We start from the raw sequence: 23,845 nt of genomic DNA, 5'->3' as shown, positions 1-23,845 counted from the left end.
CTCTGTTACTTCATGCCTAAAGAACTCTTGTATCACATATCACCATTACATCTTCCATCCCCTCTCTAATGACGTTTTATCCCCTTCCTAATGTCTTTCCTGACACAGTCCCACTTTTGGTCGTCGAGTTCACAGTCATCACTTAGAAGCAGGTTATGGATTCTGTTTCCGCGCAAACTAAACCCATTAAATCGGCCCCCATTAAGGTATAGCTCTGAAATGGATGACTGTGGAGGCATAACTGGGCCAAGTTTCACCAACTTTTCTTTTCCATTGGGAAGCATTACAGAATTTATGGACGGTTCCTTATTTTTTTTTTAAATAATGCTGTTCTATGAAAAGCTTTTAGCTAAGGAATATCTTAAAATGAACCTTATTGAAACCAGTGCCTGACCCTTTTCGGTGCCACTATAACGGACAGACAATGTGTCGTGACATTTCTTGTCCGTCTTAGTGGGGACGAAAAGTGCCAGGTCTTAGTTTACCTTAACTTTAGGATGTATGTTAATACATTGCGACCAGGTATTCATATCATCTTCCACTATGATCATGTCAGGATATCGAGCCGACCATCACTGCGCCATTGAAATGTTCGTTATTAAAGACGCCGATGTGGCGCAGCGGTGTAAGCTGCGGTCATTTCTGGCTAGTTGATTGAGTTCTGTAGATCGTGAGTTCGAGGCCCACTTTATCTGAAAAAATATTTATAGATGCCGGTCTTGTATATTTAAAGGATTTTACTTACGAGGTTGTAGGGGGCTTCCTTCGTCAATGTCTATACGTAAACATCAGTGCAGTAGTGGAATTAGTCCAAGAAAATCATCCAGACATCAAAAAGACAGAAATATCCACTAAGTATTTAAATATCATTAGGCAGTTGCCTCTAGATTTTTTTAAACACCATTGTAAACAACTGTTACACGTGCACTGGTCTGACACAACCCGTTATATCACTGAATATGAATGAATCGGGGTCACGCACTGTCCCACGGCACACACGGGATATATATCGTGTCCTGGTAAGAATGCACTTTACGACACCGGCCGCGTTGTCGTTCTGGTCGAGTTGCTTTCCGGCCCAACGAGTGGATACTATTTTTCGAGCTGTACACGTGCCTCATTATCTGGTCGAATGTGTTGAACTGCACTATAAAGTTGTTCATAATGCGATTTTTACGAGACAGAAACTTCTCAGGTGCAGTTTTTCGGATTAGGCTGATTGTCCGGTTTGTCAGAAACAGTCAGAAGATGTATTTCATCTATTTGTATACTGTTCAGAGCTATCAGTTTTAAAAGGTTTTATGGTTGAAATATTGGAGAATCTGTTTTCGAAAGTATGTCCAGATAATGCTAGCTCACTTAATTATGAAAGACTTATTATCCTGGGTTTTAGTGATAAATAGAAATATGTGAATGGCTATTTTGTTAATTTCATTCTTAGTGTGGCGAGGTTCTGCATTTATAAGCGTAGGAATATGATGATGCTCAGTGAAGGAAATGTTAAATTGTTGCGATTTTTTAAATTTACGGTGAAAAAATTCATTAGTTTTATTTTTACATATTATCGCAATCGGGATAACATGAAGCTTTTTAAGAAATATTTTGTAAATGATAATAGAATGGTTTCTGTCGATTTTGATGGTGTTACTGTCAGTTTTTGAGTATATAATACAAAAGGGTACGGGTATATGTCACCTGCCATCATTCGTGTTGAAAGTTAGATATCTGTGATTATACTGCCTGACAAAAATTCTGTGATATTTTAATTATGTCTTTCTTATTATGCATTTTATCTTTGTTTGAACTGTGAGGAACCTCAGGGGCCCCAACCCCTTAGGCCCTATTTATGGGATATTAAAATTTTACTTTTAAGATAAAAAAATAAGCTGCGGTCATTTCTGGCTAGTTGATTGAGTTCTGTAGATCGTGAGTTCGAGGCCCGGTCAGGGCACGAGTCAAAAAGTTGTCTTCCTTCGTCATTGGTGTTACTATTTTATAAATGATATATATATATTTATATAATTGGTCATGTCGTAATAACGACAATATAGACAAGGACATTGTCAAATTTTCAAGTCAATCTGCCCTTTTATTGTTTAAACTACGAACAATATCGTTATTTTTGTGGTAGTGATCCCTTTGGTCGATAAGTCATTCGCCGACGGCCTATTGTAATTAATTAGAAAACATATTAAGTGTTGTGCGAATGGCATAAATAACTAGCCAAGTAAGATTTAAAAAGTTACGAAAAAACCCGATGTGATGACAGCGCGTGCTTTCTATGAAGCAGATGTATGGTTTATCTCCGTAGTTAGTTTATTTCATACCACAAAACTCGCCCACAACTGCAAGCAGCGAGTAGCAATTATGACAATACCGGATGATTAAATCCCATATTCCTGAGTAAAGTAATATAATTGTGTACTGTTTATCATTATTTACATATCATATGTAAATATAGATATATGAAAAAAAAATTGTCCGAGCCCATTTGTCTATTTTACCGCATTTCCAATGGATTATAAAATTTTATTATATAGTATATATGATACAAAGGAGGTCTGACACAAAACGAGACTTAAAACGGCCTCCACACCAATCAGGTTTTCTCATTTGCATAAATATTTATGATATCAACCCATAATTATAAAAATGAGAGAAAAGAGTTCATCAATAAAGGTAGACCCACAGGGAGTGTGTATAATCAATAAGATAATAAGGATTAACTTCTATATTTTTTTTTTATATTATGGAGCTAAAACAATAACACGGAGAGTGCTCTCATCAAAACCGTTTCATGGTTATTCTAGAGTACAATCTATTTTTTTTTTTTTTTTTTTTTAGCTTTTGTTTTTTGGTTGGTTTTTTTTTTTTGGGGGGGGGGGGGGGGTTGTTTTGTTTGTTTGTTTGTTTGTTGTTTTTTGGGGGGTTGTTGTTGTTGTTTTTTGTTTTTGTTTTCTGTTTTTTGTTTTTTGTTTTTAATTTGGTTTTTGTTATATCTTCATGACTTAAAATATATTCAAGTAAATCTTTATACATTTTGCTCCAGTAGCGGATGTTTAACCTTCCGAAACACCTGGGCCTGTATTCGTGACACCATTTTCACTGTAAAAAAAACCCATAAAATCGGTGCTTGAACTAGCTATCTTTAAAATCATTTAAATGATGAAATAGCAGAAAAACCTAAACGTTCAAAGTAATATCTTACTTGAAGTCTTTCCGAAATCCCTTCAAATAATTGAAAACATATCGATCCAGATATCAGATTTATTGCAAACAGTTTTTACATTTGTAAATCTAAGTACGGTTTCATAAATATTGGCTATATACTTTTATCCTCGTATTCTGTAAAGGTCTCCAAGAAAAACTATCGAATTTTCTGTTGTTATATTTTGATAAAGTAGATTATTACTGCATATACACAAGGAACCATATTATGAATTTATATGGTATCACAATATTGCCGACGTCCCGTTCATATGCTAATATGTTGATTTGAAATTAAACAAATCGGTTTTGGAAAAATTCTCGTCCGTCGCTTCCTTGGTACAAAGCTTAGTTTTCACTGTCGAGTCTAAGCAGGAGGACGAAACAGTCATGATTAGGCTTATTCATTGCCATTTTTTAAAATTTTCTAAATTTGTCTTTAATTGTAAAATTTTCTCTTCGTGTTTTCAGGACAAGCGCCCCTTGGATGGATATCATGCTGCAATTGATGACGTCATACCGAGTATCAGAGAAGGCAAATCACGTGTCTCATAAAATAGAATGAGTGTGTCGTGTATCAACCTGCAAAGCACGCAATATTAAAGGAACGTCGAAAGTAGATAGAGTAACCATATGACGTGTCAAAGGAATGCTAAGTATTCTAGATGAGAAACTACATTTCTCTAGGGACAGTTGACCTTGTGTTAAAGGTCACGGTAGCTTTGTTAAGCTGTGAGGTAATATGGGGTGCTTCCGGCACGCGCTTCACCAATTGTGGAGGTTTTCTAAATGCATCGAAAGGGGTTATACAATCCCCAAACTTCCCTAATCCGTTCCCTACCCCTATTCTTTGTGAATGGGTGATCAAAGCCCCTCTCGATAAAAAGGTTATGATATATTTTACACAATATTACTTAAGGGGACATTTTCATGTTTTTGAATATGACTACTATAAGGATCCAGGCACACCCTATGCGGGAGAAAAGAAACTTGCCACGGTCAAATACGAGGAAAATATCTGGGGAGTCGCCGGTCATAAACAGTATGTTGTGCTTCGGTTCTCTGTGCAGGAGATGGGAAACATACATATGCGCGTGCTGGACCATTTCATGGATGTGTATGGTTTCAATATTACCTATGAATTTGTTGACAAACAGAGTAACATCACGAAAAACACGTGCTATGTCCAGTCGTGTTCCTTTCTGGGGAACTGTATCGCCACTGCGGACTTTTCTGTTTATCAGTGTGAGTGTTTCAAGGACTACTTTGGTGATATGTGTCAGTTTGGACCACATTGCGATCCGCTCAACAACATCAACATGTGTGAAAATGGCGGGAAATGCAGGTAAGACAAACGTCACGATATAGGAAATTACAATAATAGGAGATGAGATCAAATATAATTAAAGTGGCATTCCTTAATTTAAATAAAGTACAGTTCGTCGTAATTAAATGTATTGTCCAAAAAGTAAAAGTTAATATCTTTACATTAATAAGGCAGTTTCATTCTCAAAATAAACTGAAGTTCTTCGAGTATTAAATCCTGAAAATTCTTAATTCGACCCGAAGTATCACTAACTACCGCAAAGACATACGGTATGTGTATACAATACTCATTTTTCCTGTAATTTACATGTAGGCACAAGCTGTCATATCATTATCGTTCGGACATTAATTTCATCAATAGAAATTGTGCATGTTTTTTGTTGTTCGAACGAAGAAATGCCCCTTTAATATACATACAATTTCCTTTGTACACAAAATTATCACTAATTTTCAAAACTTTTACTAGGTAATACCATAAATATACCACACACCTTGTCGTTATACTTTCCAGGCCCTTACTTTTAACCTCATGTTCCAATGACACGCCGAGTAATACTATATGGGTTGATTTATTACCAAGTGTACTAATATATAGAGTTCATCTGACCTTATATTAAAAAGAAATTAATATTAAAACACTGGGTTGATGTTTCCGACACGTATATCAGGTAAACTTATATGATACAAGTCTTCCTTTTGTTTTTCATATACATAGTAATAAAAATACACAATAAAGCAAAATCATTGAGATACCGTATTTATAGAAAATCGAAAAGGTAATAACAATAATAGTAAAAAAGAAAAAGAAAATTATATACACAACAGACATTGCCTTGTCAATCATATAGGTATGTTGCCAGAGCTATGACCTAAATCGCTTCATTTTACGGACAGCCAGGGTGTGAATCGGTTAAAAGTACAAAAAGTCTTCTAAAATGTTTCTATGATTTTTAGATCATTGGTTTGCATTTAACGTGTAATTTAGATATGCGGGCGTTTTTAAGTACAGAAAAAGTTTCGGTAGAAATAATTCCATTTTCACGGTGGAAAACGTTTCATTTTTTCCGTGTAAACCGTTTCGTGTTTACGTTCTAAATCGTTTTTTTTTTCAGTTCCATGGTTCAATCGTGTTTTATTTTCACATAGTAAATCATATTATTTTCATGGTGTAAATCATTGCATTTTCACGGTGAAATCATTGCATTTTCACCGTTTAAAGCATTGCATTTTCACCGTGTAGATGAGTTCATTTTCACGATGCATAACATTTCATTTTCCCGGTGTAAACCGTTTCATTTTCACGGTGTAAATCATGTAAATCATTGCATGTTCACGTTGTAAATCGTTACAGTTTCAATGGTGTAAACCGTTTCGTTATATTATAGTTACCACATTAATTGTGACCTTTTCTGCATTTATTATGATAGGCTAGTCTTACTGGCGTGTTTTCATTTACATTTTACCTTTTATGTTACCATAAACATGTTCTCTAATCTATTACACGTCTACAACTTAAACGTTCTCTATGAATTAAAAACGCTCTGTTATCTACGGTAGAGCAAAAGGACCATATGGAAAAAGAACCATAGTGTTTTCGTATTAACTGCTGGAAATTTTGACTTCATAACTCGAAATATCTTGTTATTATCTTTGAAATCTGAGTTGTTATCTGGAAATTTCTTACCATTTAGTCATGTTTCGAGTTAGTAAGCTATAATTTCGAGAAAAGAACACGAGACAAGTTTTTTTTTCTACATTACCCTAATGCCCTTCCATTGTAATCCATAAAGAAAAGATAAATCAATGTTTATGGTTTATGATTAATAGGGCATTATTTAAACACTTGACGTGTGCTGTATTGATCAAGAAGCATAACTCCTGTCGGTTCATACAATAAAAACAAATAATTTTTTTATAACGAATGAGGTTATTTAGAGATATTCAAAACTGCTGATATTTTTATACATATGTTACATGGAATTGCACTGTAAGAATTACCTTAAACGTTTTTTTTTTCTGTAAAGAAATGCTGTCGGAGTTTCTAAAACCATACCTAGTATTGCAAGGTGTTGCATTTTCAGGATTAATCCTTAACGTTATCGACAGCTATCAAGCAAACATAACTGTTAAATGCCTTTGAGAGCAGTGTTTAATACAAAGCACCTCCAAAATTTTTTTGCATATACATGTAGGAGCACAACTGGCTCGAACAAAGACATTCGGTCCTTTCTTTCCATGCTATCTATCTTGTGATATATATGCCTATCCGTTATTCTAATCTTTCTAGAGAAAAAAAAAATGCGTCCGAATTTATGTTCTAAAATAAACATTTCCATATTACTTTTCATTGGAATGAATAAAGGAGTAATCATAAAACTAAATAAATAAATAAGTTGTTTGACACAATAATGTTTGATCAAACAGTAATTCCCGCAAAACACGAAAGTAGTCTGGAAGGTGACGTCATGCCTTTACAGTTCCTATTGCGGACTCTTGCCTCGGTCATGATGGTGTAAGGCGAGACCGGTATTCACTGTGTCTCTCCACAAGGTAATTAGGCATTTGCTTCCATAAAAGACTGTTGTCGGAAACACATCCTTTCCTATCATTAACTTGATGTTTTGTATCGATAGTCTTGGGTAATCTGAAATTTGAAAAGCGTGATTATATTTGGTCCATTATTCAAAGACACGTGTCATTACCAAGACGATCTATCATGTTCGCTGTCTGTTAATGTCAAGGTCGTACACGTGTTCCAGACTTTCTAAACAGTAATGTTACATGATAATACATCACCTCATATTACAGACACAACACAATATGGTCCAACTGCGCTAATTCATAAACAAACGATTTTATTTGATCAACTCATATATATATATATATATATATATATGTTTTTTTTCAGATACTTTTATGGAACCTATGTCAACTATTGTGAGTGCGCTGAGGGTTTCTATGGTACAAAGTGTGAGGAGACTGGCGACATCATGTCAGAAAGTAGGTCAAATATTCCCCTTAAATGTCTAACTGTATATAACATATTTAAATCAGAAGCCGCTGGCACGTAGAACCAGCAACGTCATAACTGACATGACAATTAGTTATTCAGCAAAAAGTTACTGCATCCTAATGATAGACTCTGCTGCACCAAAGTCTCAAATTAAGAATAGAAGCCACACAATATACCACCATATACCCACACATAGCATCTGTAGTATTGCATCAGATGTTCTTCTTTCATATAGATTAGAATAAGGATAAAAACATAATAATTTAATAGTATAAGATCTGAAATAATTTGAAGCGGACCAGTTCCCGTATTTTAGTGTATTCATACGTCACGAATATAATTCTAGGATGAGGGATGTTCATGTTGTTAAAAAATTCAGTACACATTAGTTCTGCCTGTATTATCTCATTTCCACTTCATTGTTTATTTATCATGTAGATACGTGTAAATTAAACACAACTTCGATTAATTTTCAAGCAAAATCCACTTGGTACTTCTTTATGGAACTTTACCACTATTTTAGATATGATTGATTAAAGTATTAACTTGATTGCCCTAAAACTCGAAAACAAGCCGACATAAAAAAATAAGCCTATCCTGAAAATATGTCTGAAGTTATTTCGCCCCCCCCCCCCCCCCGCAACAAAGTTAGGGGGTTGGGGGAGGGGGTGTTGGTTGGTTGGTATACTGGAATCAGACATAACGATGTACCGGCTGCTCCTCCTAAACTACTGTGGGAATTTCGACGAAACTTTATGGCAATAACCCTTATACATTGTAGATGTACATAATCTATATCATGTTGTAATTTTGTGGTTACCATGGTAACCAGGTCACTATACTTCGTTTTTTGGGTAAGGGTTTTTTTGTTCAATCAACTACTCATAAACCTGTGAACTACTTCAAGTCAAACTACACAGGAGTGATAGGGACCATATGTAAATGTGCATGCATGATATTTCTCTGCAGAATGTTTAGTTTCCATGGTTACCAGGTTTCAATACCCATATTCTTGTGAAAACTTTTGTCAAGACAGCTCGGACAACTCCTATATAGCTATCAACCGATTTCATTTGAAAGACACATGAATGTTAGGGACTCATAATGTGTACATATGTATGCAGGTTTTTTCCCTCACAAATTTAGGTTGCCGTGGTAACCCGCTCACTAAAAACAGGTTTTTGTTGGAAAATCTTCACCAGAGGGGCGGTTGAGCGGCGGGAGGTATGAGTTGGCCCTCTGGACGACAGTTCTAGTTTCTTACTACCGAAACTGACTTGTTACTGAGCCTTTCCTTTAAATGAAAAAGAATATGTAATGTTCGATAGAGTGTAGAAGGCCAGATTCAATGTGTTCATTTTTATTCCACTACATATGCTCCTACCATATTGCAACGGGAATATATAAGTAATTGGTGCTTCACGGGCCATAGGAATTCTGGATTTGTCAAATTTCATCACATTGTACAAAATAAGCTATAGTCAACTGCTTCGAAAGTTTCATTCTAAGATAAGCCTTTCATCGAAAAAAAGCCTTTTATAGAAATAAGCATATAATTGTTTACTATTAAAGAAAATACGCGACTTATTTTCAATCATTTCCCGTACTGCCTGTGCATCATTTCTCGAGGTTTGTCCTACCCTTAGTATACTCAGTTTACGATTTTACGCTTTGATATATAAACCCAGAGAACACGTACTTAATCAGAAGTCATTGTAAAAGAATCTGAAGTCGCCATATTGCTTGACTGATAAGTTTTCTCCCTCATATATTTTGAATGCCAAGTTTGATCTTCCTCGCCGCTCACTTTCCGTCTTTGTTTTGACGCGATGTTCCCCTTCCGTTACGGAGACAAAACGTTTCAAATGTATTTTGCAGATCTTGTATCATATTCACGTGGCTATTAACACGAGAATATCGCGTGATCTTCATATATCAGCTGTAGTTAGGTTGATAATACAAGAACACTTTTGGGTGATAAAACGTCAGGTTTCGTGTTTTATTAGATTTAGTTTTCTAGAGATTCTATTATACTATTAGACTACCAGTAATACATATGTTGGATCATATTAAACATTTCCATCAACCGTCCGAAGTAAAAGTAAGCTGTTAATGTGAACTATATATAATTTAAAATATTGCAAATAGGCATGCCATTCCTGTCAAGGAAAAGTACCCTGAAATTAAAATGGCCTTGAAGATTACCCGTTGAGTTCTAATACATCACTGGAGTAGTTGTTAAACAAAACAACAAACACAATACTGATAGTAATGGCCACGGTGTTTATTTTTTTGCCAATTTAAACGGGCGTCAATTACAGCCCACAATTCAAGAGGCGTCAATAACGGCCTATGCAAGAAAGGGCGTCAATAACGGCCCACAATTCAAAGGCGTCAATAACGGCCTAGGCAAGAAAGGGCGTCAGTAACGGCCCACAAGTCAAGAGGCGTCAATAACGGCCTACACAAGAAAGGGCGTCAATAACGGCCCATACAGTACATAAATCAAAGGCGTCAATAACGGCCCAACATGCATACATACCAGTACAATAAAACAAATATAATGACAATGCAAGTTTACTGAAAATTAAGACATTTGGTGAACAAGGAGTATCCAATGATCATCCCATATTATGCCAATTTATTTAAACTTATATGTGAATGAAATATAATATATAATTATTCACTGCACTGATGTTAGCGAAGTCCTGCCACATGGCCCATGGAAATAAACGATTTACATCGGTCACCGCCACAAGTTAGGGAGACGTAGTAGGGAACGCAGCTAACAACTCTATTCACCGTGGCCAACAAAAATTACAAACGTAATTATTGAGGGAATATCCTATCACCCCAAAAGAGGAAACGCTCAATCGCACCCTGCATACAATTAAGAAGTATATCATTACCTACAGAGTTGAGGTGCACATTGTCTTCTTCTAGTAAACCAATCCTATTCCCCTGGATATCTGGGTATTTAATGTAGCCACCCCCCAATTCAAGGACCTGCTTAGCAACCTCTCTATTAACCCTGATGCGGGAACGATTGGCAGCAGATACATTCTCCGAACCTCTCCAACTTAAACGTGGTAGCATCTGAGACCACACCAGTATGGTGCAAGGAAGTATCCTTGCCAAATACCTCATTTCCATACAGATATGCTCTCTTAAATTGAGTGCCCCAACCTCTATCAGATCATTTGCTCCACAATGTAAAATTAACATGGCTGGGTCACCCCTTGCATTTACCATATCCTGCACTTGTGAAATCACCGAGTCCCATATCATACCACTTTGTCCCCGCCCCCATAAGCTACAGTTCCTCCGTTGCAATCCTAGATTCCGACCACCTGGCCTACTTGCGGCAAGGAATGAGGCACGCTTAATGATAGACGAGCCAACTACATAAATGGAGCGTCTGTGTTTCCCTGAAAACTTAAGGCTGAAGTAAGCCCATGTATTGTAGTAAATGGTCACAAGCTGATAATAACGAAAACAAGGGAAACCAATGCCCAGGGACAAGATCTAGTAAGCACACTAGAAGTGTGAACATGCATTTAGATGGGGAGCAAGGAGAAACCAGTGCTCCAGGCTAGTATTGGTCGACTAACAATCAATTACAAACAGACATTTTTCTGGTATTCTTATGTAACGTTTAAACGAGTCTGAACTCCAACGCCCCAACAACTGAATTTCCCCCTCTGATAATCGCTTGTTTGCTGCCTCCGTAGCAGCCCCTATTCGAAAGGAATGCGTCTTATACTTGTGCCCATCAAAACCTAAGAAAACCAACGCCTTTTTCAAAAGAAGAATGATCAAAATGGCAGAAGAGAGGGCCAGGTTTTTTATGCCTAACTGCCATGTACTGTTCGAGATAGTGAACTGGACAACATACTCCTTTAGAACGAGGAATACATACAACACAACCTTTGCCATCTTGGTCAGTTTTTGAAAAACGAAGAGCAACCTCGAGTATATTCCCTATCTTTATATCCTGCAATGATACAACTTTATGAATCATGGCTGGTTTTGTAACTGTCAATTCGCCTACTCTGAAAAAACCAAAGAAAGCTATTGCAAATGCAGCAGAAAACAATTTTGACTCGTATGTTGAGCTACATACCAAAGGCAATGCCCCTAAGAGCCTTGACAGTATCTCAGTGGTGATAGGGGCCCTCATATCCTTAGCTTTCCTTTGCCTCCTCATGCCAGATAGCATTTTCTTAACCAGAAAATTTCCCAAGAAATCAACGCCTGAATGCCCTGAGCATTTAGCATGAAAACTTATACCAGCTAAATAAGTATTAACAGATGCAGGAGACTTCCCATTATCTGCCATGTACAACACAAAATTCAGAATCTGACTCAAAGGAGGGGGCCACATCCTTGGAAGGTCACTCTCTATTACAAAAATTTCAAACATATTCAAACCTGTTTGATAGGCTTGGGCTGTATTTTGAGAAATAGATGCAGAGATTAAGTCATCAAACTTGCTCCGAAACTCCTCCAAAATGCCTGGGGGATAACTGTGGGGTGTTGATCGGCCTCTGGAGCCAATTCTCTGAAACTGGACCACTGAAAACGTGATAAAGCATCAGCAATTGAGTTGTCTGCGCCTCTTACGTGTCTAGCTTTGATCTGGATATTACTTTTCAAACAATGCAAAACCAAAGGACGAATGAGGGACATAACATTCTCTGAACGAGAGGTTGAACTATTGAGTATCTCCACTAATGCCTGATTATCACAATACAGCAAAATCTTTGTATTACAGAACTCCCTCTGCCATGTATAGAGTGCTATAACTATTGGAATCAACTCCAAAAATGTAATGTCTCTCAGGACTGGCAAACCATGCCAACTACTTGGCCACTTGAACACAAACCAATGCTTTCCAAAAATAGCACCACAACATAATTCAATGTTACCTGCACTATCAGTGAACAGCTCTAATTCGGTGCTAGAGATCCAGTCCTGATCAAAGAAATGAAATGTACCATTAAAATTCTGAAAAAACTCGAGCCAAACTTTAATGTCCTCTTTGGTTTTTTTTGTCAAACGAATAAAGTGGTGTGTCCTTGAAGCTCCAGCTAGCAGTCCGTACAATCTCCTAGAAAATGCTCTTGCACCTGGCATAGCTTTGACACAAAAAGCTAATTTTCCTAACAAACTTTGTAAGTCTTTTAATTGAATCTTGGATTTATGAACCAAGTCTTTTAATATCAATGACAACTCCTGAACCTTGTCTCTTGGTACTCTAACAACTTGCTCAACTGTGTCTATTTCTAAACCTAGGAACACTAAACAAGTGACTGGGCCTTCAGTTTTCTCATCCGCAACAGGTACACCTAATTTGTGACAAATATTATCGAAACTGTCCATGGCTCGTTTACAAGCAATATCAACAGCCTTGCCCCCAAATAGAAAATCATCTAAATAATGTTCAATGGAATTGCTGTTACATTCGCTACGAACTAACCACTCTAGAAAAGTTGAAAACTTTTCAAAAGCAGCACAAGAAATACTACAGCCCATGGGTAAGCACTTGTCAACATAATAATCTTCATCTACTTTTATTCCTAATAAATCAAAATCTCCCGGTGAAATTGGAAGTAAACGAAACGCTGATTTGATATCTTTTTTTCCTAACAAGGCCCCTTTACCGAGCTTTTGAACCATTATCATTGCCTGATCGAATGAGGTGTAATGCACTGAAGTAAGAGACTCGTCAATGAAATCATTTACACTGTCCAAATTAGGATATGACAGGTTTTGAATTAGCCTCCAACCCCCAGTTTTTTTGGGAACTAAACCTACTGGTGAAACCCCAAGATTTGAAATTGGTTTGCTTTTAAAGGGGCCCATCATTCTACCAGCTTCCACCTCGTTCTGTAATTTTTTAACGAGAATATCATGATTTTGTACAGCTGAACACAAATTTTTTTGACTCTCTTGGGTATCTTGGACCATAGTAATGAAGCCTGAAACCACTATCAAAACCTTCCTTCAAGGCCTCAGCCACAACTTTATTTGGGTATGTGTCTAGATAAATATTGAGCACTGGTTTGTTGATCGGAGTTTTTCCTAGCTCCCATATCCTTGTTGTAATGGTATCTATTGTAAGGTGCGGTTTGGGGACGAAAATTGGACTGACCAGGATTACCGTTCTGACTCGGCTTTACCCCGTTATGTGGTGAAGGCATTCTATGATTATATGAGCCAACTTGACCCCGTAGACCCTGGCTTTGCCCGCGAAAGCAAGATATCTTGGAATGCGACCCTCCACATTGTAGGCATCTGTGTGCATATCCGCAACCTGCCCTTTGGCATGACCCTTTAAAGTTGAACTCATAACAACAACCTCTAGCGAAAGTATTTCTATTTTGTGACGAGTTATCTCCGGCCTTAGACATGGCTGTAGACAAACATGTTAACCATAATTCCCCGTCGACAACAGCCCATGACCTATCAGGCTGCCGAGCTTGACGAACACGGAATTGCTCATCGTAGGTTTTCCACCCCATTCCCTTAAAGGATTTAGCTGCCAACCCGACAATAGACATGTATTTTAACAATTCCTGACCCCTATCGTGTCTCAGGGTAAAAATCGCACTGAAAATAATGAAGGCATCTGTCTATGCTTCAATTGTGTCAATACGATGCTTTGTACCTTTTGGCTTGACAACAAAGGCACCATCAACTAGGCTAATGGTCTGAGTATTAATGGACTCTTGACTAGTCTCGAGCAGTAAAGCCAAGTTTATGAACTCAGCCCCCCATATCTTGTCCCTCGTTGCCTGTGCGACGTGAGCCCCCACTGTGTCCCCAACACTGATCAATGGGGAAGGCATACCTGGAGCAGAGACTGTCTGGCTGACTGGCAGTGAATGGGACACTTGTACACTGATCCCCTGGGGCACCTCAGGCTCCTGGACCTCATCCTGTACCTCTTCCTGGACATCAAGATCCGGCGTCGAGTGACCTCTGTCTGCTCTGTTTTGTGTAAAACCCCCTCGTGCTGCCCGCGCATATGGGCTATTAGACTTCCTTTTCCTGGAAGGAGGCATGCCAGCTACCTTAAATTACCATCCGACGCAACAAATAACGGCAAATATTGAACGACAGGAAAGACGATGTTTGTCGATTATGGATATCAGCCAATCTCAAATTCTCTTCTACTTCTTTCTATTTCTTTTACACCGCGACGATATGAACCGAAAGGTCACTTCCGGTGCAAAACAAAAGGTCAACGGTGTAAGTGACTGGTACAAGGGAAGTAACTCGAATTACCAACAAATCAATTAGTTAATTATACTGTTCAAAACGAATAAGCAAATGTTGTTCGATTAAATAACCCAAGTTATTCAGTAATAATAACTTGTATTAATACCATACAATCTGTCATACTTTGTTGATATATCAGTTGTAATATGCAGGACGATGAAGCCTGATGTGATTAGGAATACGTCTTTATTCACCAAATTGGCATTTGAAGCTTTGTGAAATACATAGAATAATAATAATTATTTAATATTATCTATTATCTGGTTACGTTATCTGTTTAGGTATGATGCTCTTTAAGTTGGAACATCGAATTTAGGCAACAGAAGAAATCCCTTTTAAAACAATGGTCTCGGAATAAATCAAGAAATCTTTAATAATAAAGTACGATTATAAGCCAAATTTTCTAGATTTGGGAGTATTGTTATAATTGCTGAGACTAGCCTTGTTATGTGCTTTCCTTCACAGCTCATCCTCACATCCGAAAATTGATGGAAATCTTGCCCTTTATTGTACCCTATCAATGCATGTCTCAAGGCAAATGGACTTACTTGCTAATTTTTTTGTGATTGATGTATTTGAATAGCCAATGACTGCTGATACTTTGGTATATTTAGACAAGTTGACTCATTACATTCACCGTAGAGACCATTTAGGTAGCTAACGACAGCTGTTGCCTTGAAACAAATCGTCGCTCTGGATGTTAATACCCTTCAGCATATGCAAAGCTATTGTTGTGTTCCCATACGTCCCGGCAGGTTTACACACTTCCAACAATAATTGACAAAAACTGCTAGTGTAACGTTATGCTTATGAGACAGAGCATAAAAGTCAAAATGATGAAGTGTTATATGCACGTGTATTACGCAAGGCCCAAATTACCTATTTCCAAAGTAGATGTTAGCTGGTTCTTTTTTCAACATCCCAAGGTCAATCTTAACCGTGCATTTAATGTCAATAAAGAACCGTACCTCATTGATCAGATCATTTTAAGGACAATTTTATTCACTTAAATCTCATCTCGGGTACATTCACGTGCCATCATTTTCTTTCAATTATAATTACACTGGGATAAATAATGGTTATCCTCGTATCTATACTGCTTCATTATGCCACGAGCCTTTTTCACAAGGACGATTTTTAAACGAACATTAATGTTCGGTTATTGTGATCAAGAACTGGACTGAGAAATATAACCATATATGGTAGCCACATTCACCAATACGCCATCTACTGTCTGTTTCAATGAAATATGGCTGCCCCCATTGCCTTACGCTTCAAATAACTTACTTGCAAAAACATCTTCGTTTTATATAGTAGTTTTACCGAAAAGGTTGAAATGTATACAGTAGGTGTTTTCAAGATGCATACGATTTGAGAAATGCATTACGCTAGCGAAATGAGAAGACTAAATGAACCTGAACTTTGCGAATAACTCCGGTCCAGGTCAATATATTTATGTAAACAACTATTGCGCAGGCGCATTCGTCTCCGGATGTTTAGAAAGTTTTGCTCTTCCGTGTTCTTTCCAAAACGGCTGACATTATAGCATAGGTCTGCAAATTTGTCCGCGATTTACTTAAATGTGTAATATATATATTCTACAATGTTACATCATTATCAACTAGGTGTGTATTTCTATAATTTAGAGAAAGAAATATATCAATGACGGCATACGAGACGATACATTGTATCATACTATACTGTAGTTACTGTACGTGTTTGCGAGAAAGAACTGTACATATGTATAGGCTTACAATTAGGTGGCATTTGTGGTCAGGGTGACTGGTCATAGCGTTAAAATTGTCATCGATTTCCATATACCATTTTCCTTTGACGAAAATGACCCAATAAATCAAATGCAAATGATAATATCTTGCTATGTGCACGGGATTGCTTGTTGTAGGCGATACTTGGAACGTATTTACTGTTGTAAGGGAGGTAACTGCAAGATTTACGGAAATCAAAAACAAACCAATTTGATTGGTCGATTCTTCCTTCACTTTGGCATGGGGTTTACAATCGAAGTGACAGATAACTACGGCAATATTCAGATGATATCAACAATAACATTTTTGGATACGTGTGGTTGGCAGTTGTTGTCATGTTTAAAATGAACAATTATATAGCTTGTTTTTATTTCGGCAAAGACGAGAATATTTACTGAAACGGACCACACGTGAAGCAGACTTGGAAATACCGAAACGAAGAAAAATCGGGCTTAATTATAATATAAATTGGCATTATTTTCAGAGGATTGACCAAAATATATGTTCTGCAATGCCTGATTGTATCATATATAAAATATTAGAGGTTTATTTGACCGAATTTTAAATTAATTATTCATTTGCGAATCGCGGCCCGATTGTCGTTGGAGTTGAATTACCGAAATGGCCGATAGTCGACCCAAAATCGATATTTTTACGAGAATTTTTGTTTTCTTTTACCTGAAAGTATTTTGAAATAATTTGCAAAATACAGAATTCACGACCAAATTTTCGATTGCGACGAACTTCTGTGACGGTGTTAAGTTCATGTTAAGTTATATCTGATTAAAATCAGCTGTTACATGGCTACGTTTACTATGCACTACGTCTACTAGGTATTTTTTTTTTAAAGACGGAAATCCGGATTATCTAAAAACAAATGCAAAAATACTTGTGATATTCACTTAATTTGATATTCATTCGTTAATTGTTATCTGTAGTTTGATAACTTCTGATATATTGTGATTGATACTCTATATAATATTGCTGTGGAACTTGTGTTATTTTTCAAAGAAATTCATTTTAATAATTTGTTAATTTAGAATTTTCATCAAGTCATAATCAAGACTTGAAATTCTCACTACACCATACTTCAAACACAGAGTAATCGATGAATTGATAAACTGAAAATTTAAGTCAAGCAAATGAGTTAATATTTACCTTAAATATTTTTTCAATATACAACAAATGTTCAGATGACTATTTGTGCCATGCTGTTACAAGATTTCAGTTACAATTCTAAAATTGAATTAGTATGTAAATATATGTTATCCTGTCAATATCCACAAAGCGAGTGTAGTCTACTGTACTCAAAGTCATGCCAGTAGATAGCGGTACATATACTTACTGCTTACATCTAGTGCTTACTTGTGTGAACTATTAATCAATAACAAAATGGTTCATATATTTCTATATATGACTTCACAAATTATTTGGTGTCTGAAGATCTGAATGAAGTGAATAAACGATGTATTAAATTATTTTTATGAAATATTCAAGTCACAGATCATTCTCTTTTTTAAAATATTGCTTTCAGGTCCATTTTGGTAATTAAAATATGACGGCAATCAGGCCTCGAATGGCGAATGATTACAAACATTTTAAATACGTCTCGGTCAAATAAACCCCTAATATTTTACATATGGTTAATTTTGACATTGGAGAACATATAATTGTGTCCATTCTCTAATATAAGCACTGGTAGAAAGTACAGAATAAAGCTTGATAAATATATAATCAAAATTACTAATTACCCCGGTAAATATAACATTTTACGTAAACCTCCCATGACTGATGGTGAACTTAAACTTGCAAATCTCCTGTGTCATTCCAATTTTGATATGTCTAAATATATACACGAACGGTATATATATAGATATAGATATGGAATGATTCACAAATTTGCATACAGTTATGGAATCTTATAACACCCCGAAAACTGTTCTCTCCACATAAAGGATGTGATTTGTGCAATTACATTGCTGAACTGTGTGTGGTTCACTATGATTGGATGGTCAACATTGGAAAGGGACAATAAATAGGGAATGTGTCATCCCATCGAATGGACTGTAACCTTTATCAGTTTGAAGTTGAAAATGAAGCTTGAAGTTTTCTTTTCCTGTTTGCTGAATTATTTGATGAAGATAGTCTTTATATGGTTGTTATTCTTTATCACATTGTGTACAATGCTGTAATTATACCAGAAGTATATCTTCTCATATAAAGATTTATTAACATCAAATGATTCCTGAACAAAAGGAGTCAAGTTTTTTGTTTTGAAGTACCATACATGCTTGAGTACAGTTTCAATAGGATACATTCCTAATCCGGGCCTTGATTAGTAGCTCTGGTTTTGGTTTTCAGTAGTTCTTTATGTGTGTTTCATCATATTAAGTTGAAATATGCTAAACTAACGATGGAACTAGCCTAAATTTAGTGCATATTAGAAGTTGGCATCAATAAGGTCACAGAGTCCTGGCTGTATTATAACTGATGATGGCTTCCCGAAAGAAAGAAGACATATTTTATTTTCATCCATCCAAGATAGATCAATAAACTTCCAATTTCAATCAGGACCTTACAGAAATATGCATGTGTTCAATCATATCAGAACAGCTGCAAACATTTCAAATAATTTGCAATTAATTCCTAAACCAATATCAGTAAATTTATCGACTTTAAACTTAGAAGATTACTGATTTTGCATTAAACAATAATGTTCGTTTACAGTACTTCCAGTACTTTGATTTCACTTATATTCATGTAGTGAAGCTTTCTCATAGGTGTCATCGCCAAGATCATAAAGGTTGCTTACAAAGAAAGGTAAAGACAGACATCCCAGTTCAGTCGTTTCTGACGATTATGAAGACGATAAAAATTCTCAACTAAATCACATGGGAATATTCCAAACATCTAATAAGATTTAGACGATTGGATGATTTGTACACAAACCTTAATGAAACCGCATTATACAGCTGTGTCGTCCTTCTTTTGATCGGCAGTGATGTTAAGGGCCTTAAGTGTTGATACCTAGAAGGTGATAGAGGAAGCGCAGTGTAGATAGCAAAGAAAGTAAAAAATTTAATGAGGGGCAATAACCTTAATCACTATTAATTAATCAATTTCAAACTTTTCTGAGGAAGGAATAGCATATGGATATATTTCTTGGCTATGATGTTATTTATTGTTTTAAATCGTAGTCCACAAACAGTGTGTGCAACAAGCTAAGAAAAAGGTTAATCAAAAGACATACGATATTGGCACCTTTAAAAACACGAGGCAAATCGTAACAAAAGAACTCTATTTCCTCATCAAGGCCAACTGTGAACCTGGATTCGCCTTTTAGTACTATATTCCTAAACACAATATGATTCAATATCACGGCCGTCAGTGATTTACATAGTTGACATTTCATTGCTCGTCACCATTTAATTACGACATTGTGTAAGATTAATATACAGTATTGTGACAGATGTAGCTTTGCGAACACTCATTTACCTTCCAGAGCAGCCCATTTATTATTTCTTATAAATTGTACGTAGACCCACTTGTATTTTATGTTTCGGCTGTTCTTATTCATAGTTCAACGGTCCATTGAGCTAATGCCATCGTGTATTCGGATCAAGAGAGTTGAATCAACATGTATATAACTGGAACGTTATTATGTAAAGGAGAAGCAATGTTGCGTAAACGGAGGATATATCCTACAGGGTCAAACTGAGAAGGGTTATGTTAAAACGGATATGCATATTCAGTAGGAATGATTATGATTGTATTATTTGTCAAATCCTTAATTCCATTGATGCATTTCAAGCCCACCTTGTCCGTGGTCAATTTTTTATTGAAAAGATTTGCATGCTTGGGTGATGGGCTGCAATTTTTTTTAAATGAATGACCTTGACCTTTATACGTCTGCAGATAGAGGCACAGGGACCTGTTATTTGGCATGTAGCATAATTGAATCATGAACTACCAAGTTTATTCAAGATCACAAGGGTCAAATAGAAAAATAATGGATGATTAAGCGACTTCTTCTCAATAACCAAAAGGCACAGAGACATTGTATTAGGTCTATGTATGTTAGAGTGAAGGGATACCAAGTTTGTTGTCCTACTTTCAATGTTACAGGGGTCAAACGTATTAAAATATTAAAATAACTTTTTATCAGTATCCAAGAGGCCCCGGGACCTGATATAGGTCTAATGGTATTCTTGTGTAAATTGTTATAATGTTTGTTCAAATGAATAACCTTGACCTACATTCAATGTCACAGGTGTCTAATGTGCTAAAATCTTTCAACAACGTCATCCCAATATTCAATAGGGCCTGTGGCATGGTGGACTGAAGTGATATTAAATTGGTCCAAATGAATGACTCGACCTACATCCAATAACTTCTTAATAAGCATGAGACCCAGAAACCTTCTGTTTAGTAAATTTCTTGGATGAAGAGCTACCCGATTGGTGTAAAAGAATGATCATTGCTTAAATCCAAGGTCACATAGTTCAAATTTAATACAAACAAAATAAACAAGTTCCTCTGAAAACTCAAAAGGGTTAGGTGGCCAGTGGTATGCTGTGATGCATGGTAAGCAATCTAGGACAGTGATATTCAGCTGAATGATCTTGATATATGAGATAGAGAGAGGTAAATATTCAAGATTTTCCTACTCCTACAGATAACGGAATTGGACTATCATACTCAAAGTTAGGAGGTAAGGCTCTATAGGGAAAGTAAATAGCATTTTTTATTTGTGAAAAAGGTATTTTAACCGAATACGGTCAGTGACAAACTTTGAAGAAAGATATGTGTACGCATTGAATCATCCTTGGACGTAATGCAATTTAATGCAATCAAAAGCCAAGATTTCGAAAGTTTCGGAATTCGGACTTCAAAATTATTCAATGTTCCTATTATCACTATAATTGCTTTTCTGTGATTACTGAATTGTCCAGGTGGCAGGTCCTCTTTGCCATTTGTTCTTTCTTGATTTATTTATATGATAGCCTTTTGCAGTTCAAATATAAGTTATGTATTGCTTCAATTCTGCCAGACGTCATATGACCCTCGATACTCCATTACAGTCAGTTCTTCAAACATTAATTTTATATCGTTTGACGCTGCGAGAAATCTTATTGCCCTTCATACTCCCTTTATAGAAGGATGGATTACCCAATTCTACATTTTATATAAAAAAAAAAACGTCATCAGAAACCACAATACACATTAACATACCTATTCGAAATGAAAACTGAAGTCGGTGCTAAATTAGTTAATGACATTTACACTGAGACTGCTGTAAGAGAACAAGGTAAAGTACGTTAAATACATAGGTGGCGTTAGTGATTACAATTGTAAATCAAAACCCGTTTCTATGAAAGAATTGCAGACTATGGAATGAAGTTCTTTTACGGTTCTTTGAAACAAAATAGTGGTGATACTGTACTCATTCAAATACTGGTGAGGCTCTTTATGTAACTGGACCGATTGTGATTGAACGCATTTTCTTTTGAAAAAAATAGTTTCACGAGACCAATGTGGAGTGTTACATTAACATGATTACGTAGATATTAAGGTATTGTTTTGTTTTGTGTTGTTTTTGTGTTTATTTTTGTTATTTCTAAATCGGTAGCACTATTTCAACATTGTGTGAAACGTAGTTGCAAATAATGTCTTTGCAGACCTACAGACAATATTGATAAATGTGTTAGCATCAATTTATATGGCATTATTTTGATATTTAGCATCCTTCTAGGACTCGTCAGGGTTGCTAGGGACATCATACACTGTTTAATCTTTCTAGGACTCCTCAATGCTGTTAGGGACACCATACAGCTGTGTAATCCTTCTAGGTCTTCAACGATTGCTAGGGACGTCATACAGTTTCGTCCTTGTTGGACTCGTCGTTGTTGTTAGGGACATCATCCAGCTGGATCGTCCTTCTATGTCTCATGAAGGTTGCTAGGGACTCCAAATAACTGTGTTGTCAGGGTTGCTATTGACGTCATGCAGCAATTTCATCCCTCTAGAACTCATCAGGGTTGCTAGGGACTCCATACAGCTGTTTAATCCCTTCTGGGTGCCGTCGGGGTTGTTGGTGATATCATACAGTTGTTTCGTCCTTGTCGGACTCGTCAGTGATGTTAGGAACAACATACAGCGATATCGTCAATCTGGGTTTCGTAAGGGTTGCTAGGGACATCATAAAGCTGTTCCATTCTTCTAGGTGTCGTCAGGGTTGCTGGCGACATCATACGGTTGTTTCGTCTATGTCGGACTCGTCAGTGATTTTAGGGACATCATACAATTGTGTCGTCCTTCTAGGTCTCGTCAGGATTGCTAGGGACTTTATACGCGGGCCGAGGTTAGCAGCGGATTCGTTATTCGTTATTGGGGATTCGAATAACGAATGGCAGCGGATTGGGGATTCGAATAACGAATCCGCTGCCGGCAGCTATTTATTGACATTTTGACGATTGGATTCAAATAACAAATCAGCTGCAGCAGTGGATTGGGGTTTCAGTTACATATAAGTATTTTTCTTATTATATGTGATTGGGGATTCGAATAACGAACAACGAATCCGCTGCTAACCTCAGCCCGCTGACTTTATACTGCTGTTTCGAGTTTCTAGGAGTCGTCATTGATGCTAAGGCGATGTAAATTCGTGAGAAACCTACCGATCAATGCACTTTGTTTTAACAAGTTATCAAATAATCATTGAACAAATTACTTATATTTGTAGATAACAGTATACGAGTTTAACCATAGATAGACATTAATATGAATCAATAAATGGACAGTGATTGTAAATTTTGTTTCAGGATGCAAGATCCTAGATTGTGAACAAACTTGTATTAACGACAAATGTTCCTGCTGGGAAGGATTCCGATTAAACAACGACAACCGAACGTGTAAACATATAGGTAAGTCCAATCCTCTATTCGAATGAACAATTAGATCGTTTGTGTAACGATAATAGGCTATGTTTTTGATTACATTCAATTCAGTATCTAAGATCATACCTCCGTATTTGTGAGGGGAAAGCCAGGAAACAAGCTTTTTGTCCTCAGGTTGTATAATCACTTCGAAGGGATTCATTCTGAGAGAGGAACGAACTTAAATGACTTATTCCAGCGATTGAATTACGACAGTTTTCCATTTTGCAGATCTCAGGTACAAATGTAGTATAATCTTTTCCAAGGGATTAATTTCGAGGCAAGAACGGAGACGGATACATGAACTTAATGTC

The 23,845-nt window shown here is 36.6% G+C and overlaps 1 protein-coding gene across 1 annotated transcript in view; it reads left to right on the top strand.

Annotated features, from left to right (window-relative positions):
• The window catches only part of LOC117326583, a 102,131-nt gene that overhangs the window by 42,790 nt on the left and 35,496 nt on the right, over positions 1-23,845 (top strand). The window contains exons 3-5 of the mRNA XM_033883341.1: positions 3,679-4,552; positions 7,442-7,533; positions 23,418-23,519. Of these exons, the coding sequence (XP_033739232.1) occupies positions 3,873-4,552; positions 7,442-7,533; positions 23,418-23,519 (874 nt within the window). The 5' untranslated portion in view covers positions 3,679-3,872. The remainder of the gene's footprint in view (positions 1-3,678; positions 4,553-7,441; positions 7,534-23,417; positions 23,520-23,845) is intronic.

The sequence above is a fragment of the Pecten maximus genome, chromosome 4, assembly GCF_902652985.1.
Source record: "Pecten maximus chromosome 4, xPecMax1.1, whole genome shotgun sequence".
NCBI classification, from domain to species: Eukaryota; Metazoa; Mollusca; class Bivalvia; order Pectinida; family Pectinidae; genus Pecten; species Pecten maximus.
This window is presented reverse-complemented; position numbering and strand designations above follow the sequence as displayed.